General features: G+C 61.3%; 1 protein-coding gene across 1 annotated transcript; it reads right to left on the bottom strand.

Moving 5' to 3' along the window:
* Nucleotides 1–2,487: 2,487 nt before the first annotated feature.
* On the bottom strand, nucleotides 2,488–8,382 carry Myl10 (myosin light chain 10). The gene is made up of 6 exons (XM_027952980.2): nucleotides 8,296–8,382; nucleotides 7,808–7,883; nucleotides 7,163–7,267; nucleotides 4,710–4,788; nucleotides 2,668–2,716; nucleotides 2,488–2,586 (listed from the first exon to the last, which is right to left on the bottom strand). The coding sequence occupies exons 1-6, from the start codon at nucleotides 8,329–8,331 to the stop codon at nucleotides 2,488–2,490; spliced, it is 444 nt and encodes a 147-aa protein (XP_027808781.1). The 5' UTR covers nucleotides 8,332–8,382.
* Between the last annotated feature and the right edge of the window lie 15,016 nt (nucleotides 8,383–23,398).

Genomic DNA, 23,398 nt, shown 5'->3' with positions numbered 1-23,398 from the left:
GAATCAACTCTGGGCCGGGGACAGGTGAAGTGAGTGGACGGTGGAAGGCTGGAGTCTCCCGGAGCCTTCTGAAGTCCCTCTGGCCTCCCCAGCTGCCGTGGCCCAGGCGTACGGGCTCTCCGGATTGGCAGGCCTCGGGGCTGTTGGGAGTTGAGCTTCGGGCAGGCGCTGGTGACCCAGGTGACCCCTCCCTCCAGCCTTGGCTCAGGTGGTTCCGTGGGCCCCCAACAGGTCTGGCAGCTTGTCTGTGGCAGAGACCGGGCGGGGCCACGGTTTCCAGGAAGGCCAAGTCTCAGAGAGCTCCCGAGGAGGGGGGCGGAGCCATGTCCCTGTGACCCAGGGGCTGGGGAGCAAGGTGCCTGCTCTCTCTGTGACGTGTGGCTCCTGGTGCGTCCTGCGTGGAGAGCCAGCGCGGGCCCCACGCCCAGCTCCACCACGGACCCTGGGCAAGACCCGGGCCTCAGTTTCCTCCTCGAGCTCCCACAGAGGAGATAAGAACAGCCCACGCAGGCCGAGGACCAGGACAGCCCTGCCAAGGCCACAGGCCTGTGTGCCCCCCTCAGCCATCTTGTTGTGGTTGTTTTTTGTACCAGGGACTGAACCCCAGGGCGCTCAGCCACGGAGCCCCAGCCCCAGCCCCTTTCATATTTTATTTAGAGACAGGGTCTCGCTGAGCTGCTTAGGGCCTCGCTAAGATGCTGAGGCTGAACTTGAACTCACCATCCTCCTGCCTCAGCCTCCCGAGCTGCTGGGATTACAGGTGTGCTCCACTGTGCCTGGCTCCCCTCTCATCCTGACTGTGCCCATCCTCTGGTCTCCCAGCCGGGACAGCATAGGCGCGCCCAGGCCCTGACTCTGCTGCGGGTTCAGAGCTGTAGACGTGACATTCGTCACCTCCTGGGTTTCCCAGCTGCCTGCTGAGTGGGTCGCCAACCCCGTTCCACCTCTCTCCCCACAGCCAGTTCTCCTCCGGGCTCGCTCTGGGCACGGTGATTCCTCCCGCACCCCTCAATCCCAGGGGTCCTCCACCCTCCTCAGAAAAGGCCCTCGAGCGTTCTGGGACCTGCACACGTGTAGCAAGGCACCCGCTGCGCACCCCTCTTCAGGTTCAGCCTGATGGTCTTTCCCATAGGTTCACATCCGGGTTTCCAGCCACTAGGGTGCCAGAAGAATGGGAACAACTGCTAGTGGGCTTCTTGGTGGGGTGACGGAATGCTGTGGATATGGACACCCTCGTGATTACACCCGAAGCCACTCTAGAACGGTCGGTGTGATGGTGTGTAAGCTGTATCTCAATAAACAGACTTGGCTTTAGATACAGAAGACTTCCTTCTCCCTGCAAGATGACACGAACGGGTATCGCCAAGTCACTGTGTGTCTCTGAAGCTGCCTTGTCTTGCTGGGCTCGGTTCCCGTGCCCAGAAGTGCTGTGGCCTTTGCATCAGGGCTGCCCTGAGGGGTGCTTGTGTGGTTTCCCCTTGGGGTCTATTGTAACTCTGCAAGTCCCCACCATGTCCTCTGATGGACATGTGATAGGTGTCACAAACCCAGGAGTGGGAGAGCCGGGTTGGGATCTGCACACCTTTAACACAAATAGACACGGACAGTGTCCCCGAGGGGCTGACTTGTTAGTCACCTTCCTCGCCAACACTTGAGATTGCCCATCTCTTTATTTTAGCCACTGAGCTGGACCCGGACCGTGTTGCAGTTTTGGGTTGTTGTTTTTTGGTACCGGGGATTGAACCCAGGGGTGCTTAACCACTGAGCCACAACCCCAAACCCACCCTTTTCTTTGTATTTTATTTAGAGACAGGGTCTCGCTGAGCTGCTTAGGGCCTCTCTGAGTTAATGAGGCTGGCCTTGAACTGGAGATCCTCCTGCCTCGGCCTCCCGAGCTGCTGCAGTCACAGGTTGTGCCACGGCACTTGGCCTTATTCCGTGATCTTTGTATCCTGTGTCTGAGTGTCCTGTTCAAGAAGTCTTCTCCAGCCCTCTCAACACCCCTGGGCTCTCCCTGCCTCCTCTCCCACTCTGCCATGCCCAGCTCCTACCTGCCCCTTCCCCTCCCCATGGTTTTTCTGTCCCCCTTTCTATCCCCTGTAACCATCTCCCTCACCGCAGTCAGGGTGATCCTCCTGCCCACCGATACGTCCGGCTCCCCTTCACGACCCGGGGACTGGCAGAGGCCCTGCCACGCACTAGGTGCTCAGTTAGAGCCACACAGACAAAGGCCCTGTCCCGGGGCCCAGCCGGGGAGCATTCGAGCTGTCAATCAGCGCTAAACCAGCCACGAGGGACAGCCCAGCAAAGCCAGGGACCAAAGAGTTCGGAAAAACCAACCCGATGGGAAAGTTCTCCCCAGTGACCACCGTCACACAGGCTCAGGCCTCAGTGGCATTTATTCCTGCCTGGGCAGGACGGTGGGACAGGGGGGCCTTCCCCGGGAACGCTCCCCGTCTTTGCCAGCTCAGCGGGGGACCCCGTCCGCTAGTCCTTCTCCTCGCCGTGCGTGATGACGTAGCACAGGTTCCTGTAGTCCAGGTTGCCGCACACGTCGGGCGGGAAAGCCGCGAACATCTGCTTGACCTGGGGAGGCAGCCGGGGGTCAGCCTGGAGCAGCGCTGCCCCGAGGCCAGGGGACCCGCGTGCCCCAAAGCCCACACCTACCTCCTCCTCGCTGAACCGGTCGGCCTGGGTCATGAGCTTCTCTTTGATGCTGCTCATGGAGAGACGCCCATCATGTCCAGGGGAAGGGCTGCCCCAGGTGGGCATGCAGATCCCAGGGGTGATGGGGACCGGGGAGTCCTGACCCCGGAGGACACCAATCTGGGGCTGGCGCTCCCAGCCCTCAGACAGCTCTCTGAGCACTCCCCCCTCCTCTGTCACTCAGGCTCTCCCTGAGAGCCCAGCAGCAGGTGGGGACTAGATGGATGACCTTGAGACCCCATCATGACCTTGGAGCCACTCTGATTCCCAGGGTGTGTTGACAACCTACTAATGTCATTGAAGCGGGGCACGGCGGTTCACGCCTGTCATCCCAGCAGCTGGGGAGGCTGAGGCAGGAGGATTGCAAGTTCGAAGCCAGCCTCAGCAAAAGTGAGGCCCTAAGCAACTGAGCAAGACCCTGTCTCTAAATAAAATATTTAAAAAGGGCTGGGGATGGGGCTCAGGGGTTCAGTGCCCCTGGGTTCAATCCTTGATACCAAAAAGAAGGTCATTGAGGGAAGATGCCCAGGACCTGGGCATCTGTAGACTTCTGTGTCTAGATGGTGACTTTTGCTGACATCTGCGTAGCATTTCACAGACACTCAGATGCTGCCCTAGAGCACAGGACAGCCTGCCCACGCCCGGCCCCTCTGGGACCTGGGAAACGGGGACTGGATCCCCCTTTCACTGGGGGGGACGCTGAGGCTGGGGGGCTATGGCTTGCCCTACATCCCACAGAGAGACAGTGGGGGGCATCCCTCTGGGCGTCAGGAGAGCAGCTTCTGGGGGCAGAGGAGCGGCCCGCGGTGGGACCTGGAGCCTGCACACAAAGGGACGGATCCCCTGGCACTGAGGGACCTTGCCAGGATGGGGGACTGGCTGGTGGACGGACAGGATGATCAGAGGGCTGAGCCAGGCCCCGTGTCCCAGAGTGTCCCCTGGTGCCTGCAAGGCAGGCCCCACTCGGTGCCGACGCACATTTTCCATTATTTATGTTTCTGGGACAGTCACAGTTTCCAACTCCCTGAGCTGGGGACTCGTCACAGACGCTGTTTCAACCAGAGCCTCCTCTGTGGCCTGCTGGCCAGCAGCCACCTCCTCCAGGTCCCGTGGCCTGGGGAGGCACCTTCCATTCCCAAACTGGGTCCCTGATGGGTTCCTCCCAGCCCTGTCCTCAGTGGGTGGGAGAGAGTAGGGGGCTGGGCCAGGCCAGGCTGGGTGGGGGCCCCAGGTGCCTCCCCTGGCCCCAAGATGGAAGTGGGAGCCTCAGGCCCTCGGAGGGAATGGAAAATGGGGGACACGGACGCCCTCGACCGTCCCGCGGTACCCGGGAGTCTGACTCACGCTCTTGGGTGAGATCGTGTGAGATGGAACCAACCGTCCTCCCCTCCACCCCAGGGCGAGACTCCGAGTGAGGACTCCGTAAAACCACCCCCAACCATGGTCATGGTCAGGTGGCCTGAGCCTGTGGGGGCAGGGGGGGGAGGAATCTCACCTGCCCAGGGCCACCAACCCAGGCCCAGCCAGGCTCAGAAGGGACCTCGTGGGCACAGATCAGAGTTGACACAGCCCCAGGGCCTGGGTAGGCTGCCACTTCCCCGCCTGGGGCTCTGCCCCCTGCACCCACAGGGAGGGGCTCTCAGGACTCCCATGCTCCCAGAGCAGACCGGGGTCCCGGCTGGGGAGTGAGCCCCCACCCAGGCGCTGCACCCCCTACCCCATGCTCAGTATCCACCATCCCAACCAGGCCACCTGGAGTCTCCTTCAAGGACCCCTCTGCCTCCTTCCCCACGACAGGGAAGACCCCCAAGTGACCTCTCACAACTCCTTTCCAATCCCACAACCCTGCAGAGGGGGACGCTGGGGCCCAGAGAGGGGGAGGGGCCCAGGAGGGGCTGGACTGGGCAGTGGTCTCCTGACAGGGTGCTGCCCCTGCTGGGCTGGACTCTGGGTGGGAAAGGGAAGGGGCTGCCTCCCCCCAGGACCCACCCCAGCGCACTCACAGGTCAGCCTTGACGAATCCCTTCCCTTCGGTGTCGAACACCTTGAAGGCGTGGAGAATGGTCTCCTCTGGGTCCGTGCCTAGCAGCAGCACACGGGGCAGGGAAAGCCGTAAGGTGGAGAGACAGGTGCCAGGTGGGCAGGGGTGGGAGGTGGGGGCCCCTCCTATGGCTCCCAACTTCTGCTCCACGGGGAGGGCCAAGCCACTCGAAGCAAGAGCAGGGAAGTGAGAGGGATACTAGACAGCAGCACTGTGGGTGGGTGAGGTCAGGCACGTGTACCTGGACACCCTGGGCACCAGCTGTGTGCTTAACTCTCCTGGCTCTATCTTATAGATGAAGAAACTGAGGCTCAGAGAAGTTACGTGACTTGCCCAATATCTTCAAACTGCTCTTGCATGATCACTGAGATCTGAATGGTGGCAGCTCTGGGGCTCACGTATGACCCAAGCTGTGCCCAGAGGCTATGGAGGAAGAAGAGCTCTGTACTCGGGGCTTGGACAGTGGCCTTGGAGGGTCTGCAGGGTTGACCCACCCAGGCGTGGTGGCAGTGTGGCCAGAGCAGTTTTGGTTTTATCACTGGCGTGGCTTTGGGGAAAGCTGTCGTTAGAAGATATATTCTGGTACCCACCACGGGCTTCAGTGGCCCTCAGAGGAAACTGAGGTCCAGAGAGAGTCCACCGCCTGCCTGAGGCTCCCTAAGAGAAGGCGGGTGTGACATACCCTGGGGACCTCTGGAGTGCCCTCCTCCTCCCGCCACCTGCCTCCCCCAGCAGACCGGGGCAGACTCTGTCTCCCCTGCAGGCTGGACGCTCATCCAGGTCAAGGTGAGGCTGGTCCCAGGGACGGAGCCTGGCATGAGCTGGCCTGGAGTGCCCAGAGGAGGTCCTGCTGGAGCAGGGCTGGGGCCCTCAGGTTGGTCAGGCAGCAGGACAGCGGTGGCCAACCTGGTGGGGGTGCAGAGGTCAAAGGCCGGGGCTGGGGGCTGGGGTGGCCTCTGCTGGGAGGTCTTGGTCTCCGAGGTCAGTCAGCTGAAAGTGGTCTCTAAAGAGGCCTGGGCTGGGCGGGTCTGTGGCCGGCCCCGGCCTCCTCCTGAGTGAGGATGGTAAGCTGGACTCCGTTAGTCCAGGCCCAGCTGCTGGCCTCCAGTTCACCCTGGCCTCCTCCCTAGAGCGGGCCTCTGCTCTGGGGCCTACAAACTCATAAAACTGGCTGCGGAGGGACTGCTTCTCATCCTTGCTGATGGGGACCTCGTGACAAAGTCTCCTGTCCCTATTAGTGGGAAAGGGGTGGCTACCCGCCCCCCGCCCTTCAGGCTGCTGGCCTCTCACGCGGGCCTGGCCAAGTTCGCATGACAGGACAGTGTCCCTGCACAGATGAGGAAAAGCTGCAGCCCTGCCGCCCCACCAGGCCTGGTCACATGGCCAGCCCGGCCCCAGCCCAGCCGGAGCCGCAGTCTCGGTCTCTCCATCTGCAGGACAGGCCGGCCATCGGGGCGGAGAGCGCCTCTCATCCCCCTGGTGCCCGGAGGGGCTCAGGGAACAGCACCTGACGCAGGCCTCACGCCCAGGCAGGCTGTACCCTGCCTCGCCTACTGTCCAGGCCCCTGAGCCGTCCACCCTGGTCACCCAAGGCCACTTGGCTTGGCTTCCCACCAGGCATTAATAAGTATCTCGGTCACATTCCTTGGGATCAAAGATGGAGGCCGCCTCCCTGCTCAGGGTAGAGCCAGCAGCTGGGTCACCCGTGTGTCCCCCAGCTTGGTCCCCTTGGGCTTCTGCGCTCTTGCAGCAACAGCACCCACCTCCAGGGCAGCCGGAGCCTCAACTAGGCCGGCCACAGACCCTCATGCTTGGGGATGTCATTTCAGGGGCCCCTGGGGCCCGGAGAGAAAAAGGCTAGGGACAGCCACCGGCCTCCACAAGCTGGTTCCGTGTCTCAGGGGAGCCCCCATCAGAGCCAGGGTCCCAGGTGGGGCCCCCTCCTGGCCACTTTCTTGCTGAGGCTCCTGGTCAGGTGTCACAACCTCTCTGAGCCTCCTCTGACTCATCATTTGTGGAAAGAGTCCCCTGATCCTTTCCCGGGGGGCTGCAGTGGCTTCAGAACAAGCCCAGGTGAGTAGCCAGACCTGGAGCGGGTGGCGGTCATTTTTGGAAACCCGTTCCGGACAAGGTCTCTCTGCCTGGGCACCAGCCCCATCAGCTGGGGACAGTGGGGCAGAGCAGGCAGGTGGCGGGAGAAGCTGGGAGTGGCGATGGGGCTGTCCTCATGGTGGGCCAAGGCCACGCGAGGCAGGGACTGTGACAGTGACCTCCACCGTGCAGGCCAGAGGGGGCCTGAGGCAGGGTGCGTGCACCAGGGGCTGGTGCTTGGGGCCATTTGTTCCCAGCCGTGGTGACCAGGTGTCAGGGCCACCAGCGGCTGGCTAACCCGCCCTTCCCTTGGCCCCGGCTCACCTTTGAGCTTCTCCCCAAACATGGTGAGGAAGACGGTGAAGTTGATGGGCCCCGGGGCCTCCTTCACCATGGCCTCCAGCTCCTCGTTCTTGACGTTGATGCGGCCTGGGGGGGGGGCAAAGAGGAGTCAGGGTGCAGGGCGGGGCCCTGGGGGTTAGGGTTAGCCAGCCAGGGAGGGTCCCTCAGGCGTCCCAGCTCTGCCGTCCCTAAAGCCCGACCTGCTGCGGGGACGTTCAGCCCTCCGTCTCCTGGGCCTCCATTCAGATAAGGAACGGACCTCGGGAGCTGCAGGGGGCCCTGGCCTCTTGGCTCAGGTGGACACTCAGGTGGCCGAGGCTCAAGGCACATCCAGAGTGGCCTGGCTGTGTCCCCTAACCCCCGCCCCCATCAGTGCCTAACCCCTCCCTGGCAGTTGCCCCCACTTCTGGACCCCCACTGGCTGTCTGGACCCCTTGTGCCCCCGTCCTTCACACAGGCTGTTCCACCCTGGTAGTGCCCTTCCCGGCCCCGGGTCCCCCGTGCTCCCCAGTCATCCCCGACCTTCCCAGCAGCACCCCAACCCCAGCTCCCCCTCGCCACACCAGGTTGCCTGGTGGCCCAGGTCGGCTCCACCCCAGGCCAGGCGCCCGGCCGCGGAGTACCCACCCAGGGCCGCGAACGTGTCCCTCAGGTCCTCCTTGTCGATGAAGCCGTCCCGGTTCTGGTCCATGATGGTGAAGGCCTGGCAGAGACCAGCACTGAGCCACCCTCAGCCCGTCCAGCCGGGCCCCGTCACCGCTCCTGCCAACGGCGGCCGGGAACCTCGGCCAGGGCCCCCGGGTCCCCAGCTGCCCGGTCTGGCTGCCCAGAGTCCGAGGGCCGTGGTCATCCTCTGGAGCACCCAGTGGCCCGTGCTTGTCCCCCCCTCAGGCTCTCCGCCGCCCCCATTTACAGAGAGGGAAGCCCGGCTCAGGAGAAAGGCCTGGCCGAGTCACACAGCCAGCGCAGCTGAGGTTCAGGGAGGGCAGCGTCACCCGGCTCCAGCTCTGGGGCACACCAGGGTGGCCCAGGAGAATGAGGACACACTCGGGCAGCCCCCGGCCACCCCGGACCCTGTGCCCTTCCGGCCTCGTCCCCTGGGGCAGCCGACCAACCTCCTTGAACTCCTGGATCTGGGACTGGTCGAACATGGAGAAGACGTTGGAGCTGGCCCCGCCGTCCACCCTCTTCCGGGCCCTCCTGGGTGCCTGTCGGGAACAGGTGAGGCCTTGCAGCTGCCCCTTCCTCGGGAGGTCAGCCCAGCCCAGCCTCATCTCCCGAGCACCGAGTCCTGGAGGACACTCCCGCCTCCTGGTGCCCGCAGCACACAGACCTGGCTCCCGGGAAGCCGAGGGTTGGCCAGTCCAGCAGGAGGCCTGCGGAGCCCTCCCCGCCACCTCCCGCAGGGCCAGGCACCTGCCTCCTACCTGCCCCCACCCCACCTGGCTACCCCAGTGGCACAGGGCACTTCTGTCTGCACCGTGTCGGGGACCCTGGAATCTGGCCTTGTCCAGCTGCTAAAAGCTTCCCAAGTGCTCTCAGGGTTTGTCCCTTGCCACTTTCCAAAGCGTCCTCTCCCTCCCACCTGGGTCCCCCACTTCCCCAAGCCCCCTCTGAACTGCCCTGCCCCCTCCCCTGTGTCCCGGACGCCTTCCCAGCCTCCAGGAAGCCCTCCTGCCCCCACAAGGTCAGACGAGGTCAGACCAACAGGCCCTGCTCTGTTCTGGGCCTGACGCCCTCCAGAGCACACACCACCCTGTCCTGTCATTCCCCTCCCCGTGGCTGTCTGCCCACCTAAGACCTCAGGGGTGACACCCATTCTGTCCCATCGGTGGTCTCTCGGGGCCCACCCCAGATGTGGCTCAGAGCGGGATCAGTCCATGTTTGGTCATAGCCTCCGTAAGTCAGGTCCCACCTAGGCACACGGGGGACCGCAGGCCACCCACGTGGACGCAGCCCTGGGTCTCTGGCTGGCCTTCCTGCCTCCAAGGGCTTCTTTCAGATGATCCTGGTACCTGAGAGCCCACCACTCGGCATTTGTGAAAGCTATGTCCCCAGGATGCCCCAGGGGACTTCCCAGAGCCCGTCCCCAAGTTGGTCCTTGAAAGAGCCTGTCCTTGGCCTCATGGAGGGAGAGGTGGAGGTCTGGGCTCCCCCCAGCTCAGCCTGCACCACCTGGCTCCCGGGCCTGTCCAGCGCCCCCTGCGGGCTTCCCTGCCCCCTGCCCCCGCCCAGTGCCTGTGTGGTCTCCCCGGCCCCCATGGCGCCCTCGCCCCCTCTTCCCTCTGGCTCCTGGGCCCAGGCAGGAGCAGCAGCACCCGGCTGACTTATAATTAGCTTTTACTGGGTGCTTTGTCTCCACTAATCCTCTGAAAGGGGGCTGGCAGGGTGGCTGGGACGTCAGGATGCTGTAAAACCTCTGTAATATTATAAATCCCTTCAGACATCGTAAAGAAAAAAGCTCCCCACAGAGCCCGTCTCCCATAATTACACAGACATTTCCCTCCGATTAATAAAAAAGGATCACTTCCGTCTGCAGGGTACTCTGCCCTCTCTCTCTCTCAGACCTGCTCTCCGTCTCGGTGTGCCACCCCCCACCCCCGTCCAGCCTTGCACACGAGGTCCTAAGGTGGCCCAGAGCTCAGCAAGGGAGGAAGGGATCTTGTCCAGCTACAGAGGGGGGACATGAGGCCAGGGCCCTCAACAGCCCAGCCGTCTCGTCACTTCCCCTTTATTATGGGTCCCTGAAAGTAAGAGTCCCCTGAGAGGGACACCTGGGGAAGAAGTGGGTCACTCCAGCCCGGGTTTTAATTCAGGCCTCGCTGCTCACAGGCTCTGTGATGTTCAGAAACACACTACCCTCTCTGAGCCTTGGTTTTCCCCATGGATAAAGCCAACAGAATGCCGGCCTCGGGCACCAGAGCATTTACCTGACCCTCTGCTGACCTGCTGACCCCCAGGCAAGCCCTGTGCCTGATCTCCCAGGCCCAGAGCCAGGCCCTGGACTTGGCTCCAGAGCGTCCAGTGCAGCTGGAGACGGGTGATCAACAGAGGGTGGCCGAGGGAGCAGGGTGCTGAGCCCGAGGTCTCAGGCTGTGAGGGGCTAACAAGGCCGGTGAGAGCCAGGCTCACAAGAGCAAGATTGAGGGCCCGCAGCGGGCAGCTGCAGGGGAGCCCCTGGGGCCTGAAGGGCAAAGCCAAGGTGAGCCGGGGGACCTGGCACTCTGGCAGCCACACGGTCTGCAATACCCACCCCAGACCCCAACAGGAGCTGTGTCCCCGCAGCAGGGGCAGAGTGGTGGCCTCCACTGGCAGCCCCCAGTCCCCGCTCTGCCCCGCCCCCCCCCCCCTGCTTTCACCTCTGCAGCCCCCACCACACCCAGGAAAGCAGAGACCCAAATCAGAACCCACGTGGACCGACTGCCACCCCTTGAGACATTGAGGTCAGACCAGGCCCATCAGGTCAAGGTCAAAGATATCAGTGAAAGGAATGAGGTCAAGGTCAGGGTGAGTCCCAGCTAAAGGTAAAGGTTAGAAATGCAAAGTCAAGGTCAAGGAGATGGAGTTGAGGAAGGAAGTCAGAATTAAGGATGGGCTCGGGCATCCTAAAGGTCAGCCCTAACGGCCTGAGCTGAGCTCCCTGGGTAGAGCCGGACGCAGGGACGTGGCCCAGCGGGAGGCGAAGCCGCCTGTCCTACCATGGTCTGGAGTCTCCTTGTGGCTGCACCAGGCTGGGGGCAGCCGGGGGATGGCTCTTTAAATAGTGCTCCTCCCGGCAGCCGGCACCCAGCCAGGTCCAGACCTCAGTTTGGAAGGTGACCAGGGGCAGGATGGGAGCCTCCCTGCCAAGCATCTCCCCTGGGCCTCGGGGAGTCAGCTAAGCTGGGGATCCAGAGCCCGCCTAAGCCGGGGATCTCCGCCAGCCTGGGGCCAAGTGTTTCCTCCGGTGCCAAGGGACCAACATTCAGGAAGGGGCCCAGGGACAAGGACATGCAGAGAGTTGAGACCTGCGACCAGCTGGGAAGGCCTGGCCCAGGGCCCTGGAAGGTCAGGGAGAGGTCCCCACGGCAGGAGGGAACCATGGGGGACACCTCTCTCCAGCCCCGTCCTCTTGTAGAGATGGGGGAGAGTGTGACATCCTCTGGCCCACAGGGACCCCCCAACCAGTATGACAACAGCGGTCCTTCAGTGTCCTCTGGGGAGGGGTTCCAGGCACCCCCACAGGTACCAAAACCTGCACATGGTCAAGTTCCTTGGGTAAGTGGCTTAGGTTTTGCATGGAGCCTCAGCCCGTCCTCCAGAGGACTTCAAATTACCCTCCAGATGGTTCATGCTCCCTGATGCGATCTAAGTGCCATGTAAATCGTTGGTGGACCGTATTGTCTCGGGGACAATGACAGGGACAGGTCTGCACATGTCCGTATAGTGCAGACGGCCTAACACTTTCCATCTGCAGTTGGCAGAGCCCTCAAGTATGGAACCCATGGCTACAGAGGTCCCTTATGTTGCTCTGTGGCCTGCATTGGCCTTGGTCCCTGTCCCCAACCTCGGGGACCCCCAAGATTCGTAAACGCACAAGCTGTTGAGGAACCAAATAGAGGAAGAAAACCAGAGGTGTCCAGCGAGGGAGGATTGGAGACCCAGACCCTGCTCCACCCTGGCCTCGAACACACAGAGCCACCCCTGGAGGTGGCCCTGTCCCAGAATTGTCAGCTGACATGCCCAACAGAGCCCTCGCCTGCCCCCACAGGCTCCTCTTGTGTCCAGTGCAGCCCTGGTGGCCCCCACTTGGCCTTGAAGGTGGCCCTGTCCATCAAGCCAAGTTGCCCACTGCGTGGGGACATCACAACTGATCGGCTGCCAGGGCCGGCAGGGCTGTGATCCGGCCATGAGGCCACTGGTCCCTGGGAGCTGGAGAGCTTAACTGTCCCCGGAGCTGGCCTCAGGCCTCCAGGCCCCGGTACGGCTGATCCCCTGCCTCAGGAAGAGGGAATGGGATACTCGTCCAGAGAGGAGTGGCCCTGGCTCTGGGGCTCATGTTCTCCATCCTCCTCACGCTCAGCTGACCCACTGTCCAGGTGGGGACACCGCAGCACACAGGGCTTCAGACACTTCCCTGAGGCTGTAAGGGTCGGTGCCAGTATGAGAGGCCTCTTTCTAGTGGCCCCAGAAAGAAGCTTCCAGAAGGTTCTGCCCATCTAAATGCTGCACTTCCCCTGTCCCTCTCCCAGTCATCGCTGACTCTGTCCAGCCCCTCTGGCCTCCCTCCACCCTGCCATGTGGTCCCCAGACAGGTTCCTCTCCTGGCATCCCCCCAAGGGACTGGCCACATGCCCCATGGTGTCCAGGTCATCTGGCTCAGCGGGCAGGAGCCCAGGATTCGAGGCCCCGCCCCCTCAGCCTGTGTGACAGTGACAGGTGCCTCCTGCGGGAAGGCAGGTGGCTGCCATCTGTGCCAGCCACAGGGTGCTGTCTTTCCTTGCCTGGTCCATGCACCTGGCCCGCTCTGTGCTCACTGAGGCGGAGACGGTGCCATTGGGGCTCTAACTCCTGACGGACCTGCTTCCTGCTCTGGCCTCCTGCTGGCCTCTGGCCTCCTGCTGGCCTCTGGCCTCCACACCCAAAGCCTAAGCTCTGGCCTTTGGGTATCACGCCCAGGACCACAGAGGGACTCGGGAATGTCAGGGACAGTCCTGAGCAGGCAGAGAGCCCTCCGCTCGCCCAGCAGAGGGGACACGGAGTTGAGGATCAGTCAAGTTCGCAGGAGGGGGTCAGAAAGCTGGAGAGCAGACAGAGGCTCGAGAAACGTTCGCCCTGGGCTGGGGCTGTGCAGAGGCCTTGGGAAGGAGACGCTGCCGGTCTGCCCTCCCCAGGGACCCTTGTACACAGAGACATGGACTCGGTGTCCCCACCTGAGAAATGAGGCCAGTTACCCAGTCCCTCAAAGCTGCCACTGGGCACCCTGGCTATGGGATGCCTGGGAAGGAAGTGGACTATAGTCACCCACCAGGGTTGGGAGGGCAGAGACCCTACAGAGGGGGTCCCTTAACACCTGGGTGGCTCCAAGCTGAAGCTCCCTCATGGGCCAAATGCAAGAGGCAGGGGCCACAGTGGGGCCACATTGACTCAGCTGATCACTGATGGACCATGGTCAGTTCTTGGGGACAGAGAAGCTCCTGGGGTCTCTGCTCCCAGCAAAAAAATTCTGGGAGCAAATAACTAAAACTGGTGGATGAGGTTGAGCCAGAGGAGTACTTAAGCCCTGCAAAGAGCATCCTCCTGCCCAAAGGTACCCTCGGGCCCTGGGAGGGGCAAACCAGGAGGGGACCTTGCCAAGAGACCAGCTGCTTTTGGAAGCAGCTGCACCCTGGCAGGGTGACAGATCTCACCAGAGCTGGCAGGTCCAGGGGGCTTTGCCCTTCAACCTTTACCCACCAGCCTCTCACCTCGAACTCCTCAAGAGCAGCAAGCCATCCCCAACCCCACAGCTCCATAGCTGTTGTCCCGTGCCCTGGTCAGCTACCACACTGACCTTCACCGTTCCCCAAGAGTGTCCCCAAATGGCTCTTCTTGCAAGTCATGCTCTGCCTGGCTGAGATCCCTTCCCAACTCCTCTCACCCCAAAGCCTGCCCTGGTCTCCCTTGCCCGCCCTGGAAACACGCCCCCTGCTCCCTCCACTCTGCAGAGCCAGGGCCACCTGCATTTCCCTTGGCCTTGGGGCTTCCCAACAAATCCCCCTCAGCTTCACCCCACCTGGCTCAGCAGTGCACCCCCGAAAGCCCCATCCCACCAAGCTCTAGCACAAGCCCCGGCTGCTCCTGTCAAAGTCTCCCAGGGACGCGCTCAGAGCAGGTGCTGTGGGCTGCGGCCACACAAACCGGACCTTGCGGGACACAGAAGGTAGACAGGGAGAAGAACAGGTGGAAAGTCCCAGAGCACCAGGCCAGGTGTACAGTCACACAGCATCAGGACCAGGGTCCAGCAGGGAGGGGGACAGAAGGGACAGGACTGCTGGGAGCTCAAAGACCCCCACAGAACCCAGCTAAGAGTCCCCAGGGCTGGCGGGGAGTCTCCCTGGACTAGGGTGACACGGGGCCCACCGAGCGGATGGAGCCTCTGCCTCCTCCTCCTCTCTGACATCAGACCCGCAGCTATTTTTACAGCAGGACAAGTGGCACAGACCCTCGCCAGCCCTGGAGAGCAGCTATAAATCAGGGACGGGGAGACGTCCCTTGTGTGTTGGAAGCTTCCCCTAGTCTTTTCCAAGTGGCTCCAAATTAGAGGAAGGCTCCAGACCAGGGCGGGGCTAGAAAAGAGGGGCCCCAGGAAAAGACAGACCACCTCCTAATTGTTCCCAAAAATCTCAACGGATCCATCTGGTAATTAGAGAGTTGACGGATGCCAGCGGCAATTTCCTTCGGGGTAAGAGGGAGAAGGCGGCTAACTGGCTGGAGGTCGGGCCCTGCCCAGAACAGAACGGCCAGGTCGGGGCTGCTCTGGCCTGACCCCGCCTCTGGGCCCGGTGGCCTCCTGGGTGTGGCTGCAGGACACCCCCCCTCTGGAGAGATTTTCTAAGAATGTGACAGAAATGAAACAGATAGGGGCGGGAGGGGGTGTCCAACAGTGATCGGTGGCTTCAGGTGTTTCCCGTGAACCCTGCCTGCTGGGCGTCCTTGGGCCATGGGTGGTCCAGGGGGAATCAGGGGACCTGAAAGAGAAACGTTCCCCTTGGGTGAGCCAGAAAGGGCAGGGTGTGCACCCTCCTCTCCGTCACCCTGGGCAAAGGGCCGCTGTGCCAGCCACACACTCTGGAAGCCCAAGAGATGTGTCCTTGGCTAGGTGCCCTGACCCCAGGTAGCCATGTCTCCTGCCCAGAACCAGATCTGTAGCCATCATGCCCAGCACCGCACGGAAGCTCTCTAACACACTCACAAGGTGAAAAACGACCTACTCTGTGTTAATGAAGAAACAGAGACCTTGGGGACGTGATGGCAAGGACATCTAGCAGGTCTCAACCACAGGTCATGCTGTTTCTCACAGCCCAGAGTCCCGGGGAGTAGATGGTAGCTTACTTCCCCTCCCCTGACAGATCACGTTCACCTCCCACAGCCTGGGGGATTATGCAGTGTTATATAATCGCCCCAAAGCCCAGTGGGTTCTGTGGGTCAGAAACTCAGGGCGCTCACAGATTCTGTGGGTCAGAAACTCAGGGATGGAGACCGGCATGGTGGCCCACGCCTCTAACCCCAGTGGCTCAGGGGAGACTGAGGCAGGAGGGTCATGAGTTCAAAGCCAGCCTCAGCAACTTAGTGAGGCCCTAAGTAACTCAGCGAGATCCTGTCTCTTAATAAAGTATAAAAAAGGACTGGAGATGTGGCTAAGTGGTGAGGTGCCCCTGAGCGCAATATCCAGTACCAAGAAAGAAAGAAGCTAACTAGCTCAGGGACAGACTGGTAAGGATGTTGTCGTAGCATCTGGGACCTCTCCTGGGAAGGTGGCCAGTGCTGGAGTCATCTGGAATGGATGAGTTTGGTGTCTGGACTAGGAAGACTCATCGATGAGCACTGCTGACCACAGTATGTGACCTCTCCAAGTAACTCGGGCTTCCTTACAACATGGCCGCCACACCTGCCATATGGTGGCTCAAGGTGTCTGCACAAATGTCCCAAATCATAAGGAGGAAGTCCATGATATTTCGTGACCTAACCTCAGAAATCTCGTGGTGACACTGCTACCTTTGCAGTGACCATAGCTCACCCGATGGCGAGGAGAGATGACTGAGGCCCTGCCTCTCACTGGGAGCAGCTCCAGGGAACTTTTCAGATAAAATCTGTCACTCCCACCCATACTGGACTCAGAAAAGCTCAGAGTGGCCTGGGGTCACAGACCTGGCAGGTAGAGGAGCCAGAATCCAGGCTCAAGGGTCTGCATCCCACAGCCAAGCACGGGAGCCCAGAAAGGCCAGGAAACCTCTCCAGGGTGACGGCAGTGACCCTCCACAGCCAGGAAGGCTTGAGTTTGGAAGGGGCTGGGCAGGGAAGAGGGCCAGGCCCCACGGTGCTGCAGAGGACACCTGGAGAGCAGGCCCAGCCTTCCCAGGGGCCGGCGCCCTCCCAGCAGGGTGAGGCCCTGGGTCTCAGCATCCCCTGTGCCCTCTGAGCCCGGGACCCAGCCCAGGCAGGGGGCGCCGGTTGCCTCCTCCCACCTCAGTCTGTGGACAGCTGTAGAAACCGGGGCCCAGGAGGTCCAGGGCTGCAGAGGCAGGGGGAGGACTCACTCCTGCTGCTGCTGGGTTCCCTCCCCACCCTGAGTGGGTGAGAGCCCCAGGGGACATTCTGGGGAGGCTCGGGGGCTGGGGACTGAGAGGGCTGTTGGAGCTGCAGACGGGGACCCCGCAGGGCGTGGAGGATGGCAGTGCTTAAGCCCCGGGTCAACTTTTTCCCCCAAGAGCCAGCTGGACCTCACCCCTTGGACAGCTGAGGTAACTGACCCCTGGAGAGGGGATGGACTTATTCAAAGTGCCACCACAATGCAGGTTCTCCAGCAGGGACCCTGCCACCCCATCTTGAGGGTGACCTGGGAGGTCCCAATGGGCTCTCCCTGGAAATCTCACTCTGAGCATCCTGCAGAGGGCGGTGGCTCAGCAGCACTGGGACCGCCTCCCGTCCCTGCCCCCCCCCCCCCCCCCGCCCGCGCCAGCTGCCCCTCAGGCCCAGGTTGCTGTGGGGAGCCTCCCTGCACCCTCTCCTGGGGGCCGCCCGGCAGCACAGAGCACATGGTAATTATGCAGAGCCACAACCTGCCACCCTGTCTGCGCCTTTAGCCAAGTCGCCCAGTGCAATACTGGCCAAGGTCCCCACCCAGCCTGACCTCAGCTCTCCGTGGAGCGAGATCCCTGCGCCAGCCCCGCCCACCTCCGCCAAAGGCATCCTTCCCCAGCTCCTGGCCTGTGGGCTGATCTGCAGGGGGACTGGCAGGCTACATGGCCCCAGCCTCTCCTCCCCAGGGCTCTAGGGCCGTGGAAAAACTGGTGTGAGGATTTGGGATCAGGTGGCCGTAGGTTGCATCCTGCTGGCCTGCGTCCATGGAGAGGGGCCTCGTGCGTCTCGCTGCCCTAGGGACAGTTTCCCTGCCCCCAGCTGTTGTCAGGAGACCAGAACGTTGTCTTGGGTACCAGTGGGCTTATTGAGTGTGACAGCAAGTCCTAAGTGGTAGCAGCAGAGGACACAGCTGTCCTTGATAAGGACCCCCCTGTTGCAAAGCCGTGGGGCCTGACCCGCCTGGGCGCCGCGCACTTGTGGGTGGTTAATGGCGACTTCCTGGGAGACAGGAGCCATGTGTGGACCACCCTGGCGCCCCCGCCCCAGAACCGGCCCCAGAACAGGGCGGTGGCTCTGGGGTGCATTCATGGGCAGCAGCTGTGGCTGGTTCCTCCCGCGACACTGGCTCGCAGGCTCAGGCCAGCCCTGCGTTGGGAAGTCACAGGGAGGGTAGGAGGCTGTTGAGGGGTCCTGGGGCCTTGGACACGGAGGGAGAGGTGCCGGGTGGGAGCCCTCGTCCCAGCTGCCACTCAAGCCAGAGGGAACACAAAGGCCTTTCCGCCTGCGGGTTCTCAAGGTTCTTAGAAAGTTCTAGAAGGTGTGCTCCCTCCCCCGTCTTCCATCCTCTCTCCCTCCTCCTGCCCCTTTGCGTGAGTGACCTTGGGAGGCTCTGAGCCAGGGTGACAAGTCCTTATAAAGAGGAGAAATTTGAACAGAGACACCTGCAGAGGGAAAATCATGAGGAGATATGGGAGCTGGCCGAGGGACACGGTGGCCGCTGGAGAAGCCGGGAGCTTCCCCCACCCCATGGGCTGCGCCAGCGGTGCCAAAGGTGAGACAGAGCAGTGACTCCACAGAGGGACGGCCACTCTCCACCAAGACTAGGCAAATCTGAACAAAGGATGGACTTCATGGTAACCTGTCCCCGGCTTACCAAGCAGCTGGGTGGCAGAGCAGGACAGCTGAGCACCCCCAGGCCCTGGGGTCCATCCCCAGCAAGGGGAGTGGCACGAAATAACATCAACCACGTGTAAACCTTGGCTCATTGATGAATTTGTCACAGCATCGATGGAAGAGGTTAAGAACCAGAAACAAGTTGGGGGCCTCCTATGGAAACCCTGCACATTTTCTATAAATCTAAAATTCTTCTAAAATAGAAAGCTGATTGGTGAAAAGAACACTAACTGCACACAACCCATAAAATTCTGGGTCATTCAAACTAACCTCTAGTGACAGAAAGCCGGCCCGGGGCAGGTGGGGGTGGAGCAGGGAAGGAGGGAAGGACACCCCGGGGCCGATGGACGAGGTCATGGGCGAGGGATGTGCTGTTTTTCCAGGATCTAGACCCCAAACTCTAGATCGTGGGATTTTTTAATGGGTGTATACATGTGACAAACTTATCAAATTTTATACTTTAAGTATCTGCTGTTTGAGGGGCCCCGTGGTGCTGGCCTGTAATCCCAGCAGCTCAGGAGGCTGAGGCAGGAGGATCTCAGGTTCAAAGGCCAGCCTCAACAACTTAGCAAGGCTCTAAGCAACTCAGCGAGAGCCTGTCTCTAATAAAATATAAAAGGGCTGGGGAAGGGGCTCAGAGGTTAAGTGCCCCTGGGTCAATCCCTGGTGTGTGTGTGTGCCTGCTGGGACCCGCCCAGGTGGCCCCCGGCCCAGGTGGCCCCTAGGAGGGTGCCGGGAAGGGGTGGGAAACACAGGGACCCGTTGGTCGGCCACACAGGTGAAGGCAGGGCTTGGGGGCTGTCCTCTGCAGGTGGGGACGACGGCACTGGCAGCAGGCGGCTGCCAACGGGCTCCGGCACCTGCAGGCAGGGTCCTGGTCCCCTTCTCCTCTCTCCTCCCACCCGAGTGTCTGCTGGAGCCCGGGAGCCTCCGAGTGGGTCATGGAGGGTCTTGAACTTGGATGACATCTGGTCACCTGGAGGCTAAAATAGTCGATCTCAAAGAAGCAGCGAGTGGACAGCGATCACCCGAGGCTGGGAAGGGCGGAGAGGGAGGTGGGACCCAGGAAAGACCCCAGTCAGAGGGCGAGAAGGACTTCCAGCTTCACAGCCAGGGAGGGGCCACTGCTCACCACAACTTCTGTAGTTTGTGATGAACCAGAAGGGAGCAGCTCAAGGCCCCAGCACAAAGAAACGCCAGGGACACGGAGAACCTAATCCCCCGTCTCCGTCACTGCTCATCATATACCTGCCTGGAATATCACCCTGTGCCCCACAGATATGTGCAATTATTGGGCGCCGAGTACAAATAAAAAGATAACGTAGCAACAATGACAAACCCACAGCGAAGCCCAGTTGGCGAGACACCGTTTCCAGGGTCCCTGGCTGGGTCTGGGGATCCGCGTTTCTCTTTGTCCCCGGGTGCTGCTACTGCGGTGGCCGCTTCTCTCACCTCCTTTGAGGCCTACTGGTCTCGAGGGCAGGGTGCCCTGGTTTGACCGTTGACTAAGACCCCGTGTGCAGGGCCCTTAGAGGGCGATGGCTGCTTCCTCAGCGTTGGTCCCAGATGGGGAGAAAGATGCTGGGAGAAGCCCCATCCCATAGACACTGGGGTTCCCCACATCCCAGCTGGGACGCTCCTCTTTCTCACCCTGCTCAGACTCCCAGGGTGACTTACACACCTGAGGAAAAGACACCCCGTCCTCCAGGACACAGTGTCGGGGATTTAGCCCCGACTGACTCCTTAGCCGCCAGATGCTCTTGAGCAGCGAACAACCTAGACAACCATACCAGGCAACCCAAACCTGCCCCTGTTCCAGGTGCCAGGTCTCAGGAATTGGTTCTGATTTGCACAGGGTCAGGTGGGCTTGGCTGGAGGCTTGTTTCTTAGAATCGCCTAGAAGTTAGACTGAAGAGAGTTTGGCCTTCTGAAGGTCGTCCTGTCTAGAGATGGGAATGACAATCACGGAGGTGTCCACAACTTGAGCTCCACTGGGCTCTGCCAGGAGGGTGTCTAGCTGGGCAGGGGGGCCGCCTGGAGCCCCCCAGCTTGTCCTCATCCTCACCTCCAGCATCAGTGTCACCATCACCAACAGTCAGCCCATCACCCTCCTTTTTGGGATTCCCTCTCCCGAGGACAGTGCTGTAGAGTCACTTTGACTGTGTGCCTCCATGTGCCTGGGAAAGGGGGCTTAGGTCACGGCTTTTGGATGCAGGGTCCTCTGTGCCTCGGTTTCTCTGTCTGGGACCCTTGGTTCCTTCTCCCAGGGGGCCCCTGTATGAGCTAAGGGGATCTCGCGGGGACCTGCCCTGCTCAGGGGGCCAACAGGACTCACCCTTCCCAGAGCAGGCATAGAGGACGCAGAGGCTGGTTCCACCAAAGCCCTGCCTGAGACAGGGGGCCACAGCTAGAAGAGGATCCTGCATGCCCAGTGGTCCCCTGGACAGACCCCGTAGTTGGCGCTCATCCGGGCCCCTCCGCGTCTCAGGCTGTGTGGACTTGGCCGGTTACTTTCCAGGCCTCCGCCCTTGGCTCTTGTCCCTCCGACAGCTGCTAACCTGCAGCAGGTTCTGAAGAAGCGCTTCATGTTCTGACCCCACCCGCAGCTGGGCTCTGTGCTGATGCTGACCTGGGGAACCTCTGAGCCCCAACTCCCCATCATTCGGAGCCACAGAGACTCCCTAGACCCTGGCACGGAGGGGTCAGAGCCATTGGTCTGACACAGGCGGGGCGGGGGGTGTGTGGCAGAACATTCTGGACTGTGGGACTCAGGGCTGGTGTGTGCGTCTCTATCAGAATAAACAGGTTTTGTGTGCGTCTCGCATCTTTAATTTGTCACACAACAAGTTGGAGAGGATTCAGCATGTGTTTAATTAATTTGACGAAAATAGTTCAACAACTATAAACAAGGCTGGGAGCTCACTCGCAGGAAGCAGCGCCTGGCTCTCCAGGGCTCGGAGAGGGCGCCGCCCCGGGCACCTCCCCGTCAAGTTGGCTCTGTGGCCTGGGGAGAGGTGGCACAGCCCCCTGCCGGGTCCTGGAGTGCCAGGGAAACCTGGGCCACGTCACTCCCAGGCCACCCAGAGCCTTGGTGTCCTCGTGTGGGGAAGGGATTCCCAGAGGCAGTGGGTGAAAAGCTCCTATTTGTCCTTCAAGGTGAAGTTCAACCATTGCGTCTTCCCAAAAGTATTGGATCAATTAGGGATTGTGTTTGGCTCAGAGCAATAGGACTCCCAAACAGTGGCTGAAACAAAGTAGGGGCTTAGCAGTCCAGGGACAGGAGATTCACAGCGTCCAGGGTGCTCTCAAAGCTCCGGGTCCCCTGTCTGCTCTTCCCTTCCATCTTCAAAGCCCCCTGGCCTCAAGACTGCTGCCACAGCTCCAGCCATTCTGTCTACCTCCTCAGCAGCACTTAAGAGAAAGGGGGAGGGTAAAAGTTGCAAGCACAGAAGGATTCTTTCTGTGCCTCCTGGAAAGAGCTCTCAGGCCTTTTTCATGGCGTAGGCTAGAATTCAGTCACATGTAAGACTCAGAGAGCACAGGGATGCCTCTGGCAGAGTGTTTGGAGTGAGTGGGAGGAGAGCAAATGTTGGGTGGGCAAGCAGCAGTACCCAGGTCCCTTGGTCTAAATCTAGGTTGGGGCAGGACCCATGTGGGGCCCAGGCCTGGGTCCCTGCACTGGACTCTCACAGCTGCTGGGAAGAGCAGGTCCCTGCCTGTTGGAGGGGAGGGGGCTCCACCTGGTTCCTCAGCTCTGACCCCAGGGAGCTCCAGACAATGCAGAGCCAGGCAGTGCCCTAGGTAGAGGCGGGACAGCGTGGTACCCGACAGCATGGACCTAGAGCAGGAGGTCCAGGTGGACCCCAGTCTTGCCTTTCCCAGGTGCTGCTGCCCGAGCTGCTCTGACACTTGGGCCCCTGAAGCCACCCAGGGCCTTCCCAGCAGCCTGTCCCATCTGTCCTGTCCCTCCTGCTCACGTGGCCACGGGGCACAGCCCGCTCCTCCGATGTGCACAGTGGCAAGTCCCCGGTCCTGGGGAACCAGGCTGGACGGTCACCTCCATGCAGTCTTCTGCAGGTTTCTGGGACCTCGAGGAGGCCGCGCACAGCTTGGGCAAAGCAGAGAAGCCAGGCGAGAGGTTGGAGAGAGAAGAGCCTCAGGTCCAGGTGTGGAAGCCGCCCCCCAGCCTCCCGGGCCCAGCCTGGGGTCCCTGGCATCAGGTGAAGTAGCCTTATTGAGACAGGATTAGCACGGCACAAACAGTGCACGTGCCCGCAGGGATTCAGGCCCCGGGGCTCCTCAGCGCCCTCCCCGGCTGCTGTGACCCAGACCAGGAAGATTGGTCAGCAGCACCAGCAGCAATGCTGGTAAAGGTCAAGGTCATTATGGTGAGTGAAGGTGGCCAGACAGCTGAGGGAGGGGTGCCTACTCTGTGGTTCCCATGTACCAGGTTCAAGGTCAGCCAAGCTAACGGCCAGGAGAGAAATGGGTCAGAGGCTCTGCTCTTGGGAAGGGCAGGGACTGAAGGTCCCCTGCAGGCCTCCTACCCACCCTGAGGGACCGAACTCCCCCCCATCCCTGCCAAACTGCTGCTGCCACCTCAACTCCTGTTTCCCCCAAAGTGCCCCTGGTGGGACACTGTCACAGTCAGAACAGCTGACCCCAAAGGAAAACTGGGATGGAGCTGGCTTCACCCCCGTTGGACCTCTCTGTCTCTCCAGCAGCCCCTCCGGACCCCAGGGGGACACCCTGCAGGTCAGACCCAGGTCTGAGCAGAAGAATCTGGGCTGGGGATGGAGAGGGCAGGTGGCTGTAGAAGGGGGTGGCTGAAGGGTCCGATGGGCACCAGAGAGGCAGAGGCAAAGGGACACTCGGGGATGACTGTGTCATCCCTACTCCACAACCAAGCCACCTGCCCCTCTCTCCCTGTGAGCCCCAGATGCCCTGAGCCAGCCCCTTGTCCCTTCAGTGGGACTCAGGATTCTGTCCTTGGGCCACCGCCCCAGCTAGTGGCTCCAGCCAGAGCAGCAGAGAGTTGGGCATTGCCAAGCCTGAGTGTGGCATGCTGGGGCCACGTGGGAGAGGCAGCCGCCCACCTGGGGGACCGGGGACTTCAGACAAGAAGAACCAGGCCCAGCAAAGAGAAGGGCGAGAATTCTTAGTCCGGGTGTGAAAGACCCAGCACGTTCTTTAATGGCCCCTGACTCTGTGTCACTGGAAAGG

Source organism: Marmota flaviventris, chromosome 19 (assembly GCF_047511675.1).
Source record: "Marmota flaviventris isolate mMarFla1 chromosome 19, mMarFla1.hap1, whole genome shotgun sequence".
NCBI classification, from domain to species: Eukaryota; Metazoa; Chordata; class Mammalia; order Rodentia; family Sciuridae; genus Marmota; species Marmota flaviventris.
Note: the sequence above shows the minus strand (reverse complement) of the source record. Positions and strands in the feature narration are given on the sequence as shown.

Coding starts and splice junctions, on each gene's coding strand:
- Myl10 (XM_027952980.2), bottom strand. CDS start 8,331: ATGTTCGACCAGTCCCAGATCCAGGAGTTCAAGGAG. Junction 7,268..7,807: donor GGACACGTTCGCGGCCCTGG/GTGGGTACTCCG, acceptor CCCCCCCCCCAG/GCCGCATCAACGTCAAGAAC. Junction 2,717..4,709: donor GGATTCGTCAAGGCTGACCT/GTGAGTGCGCTG, acceptor CTCCATGAGCAG/CATCAAAGAGAAGCTCATGA.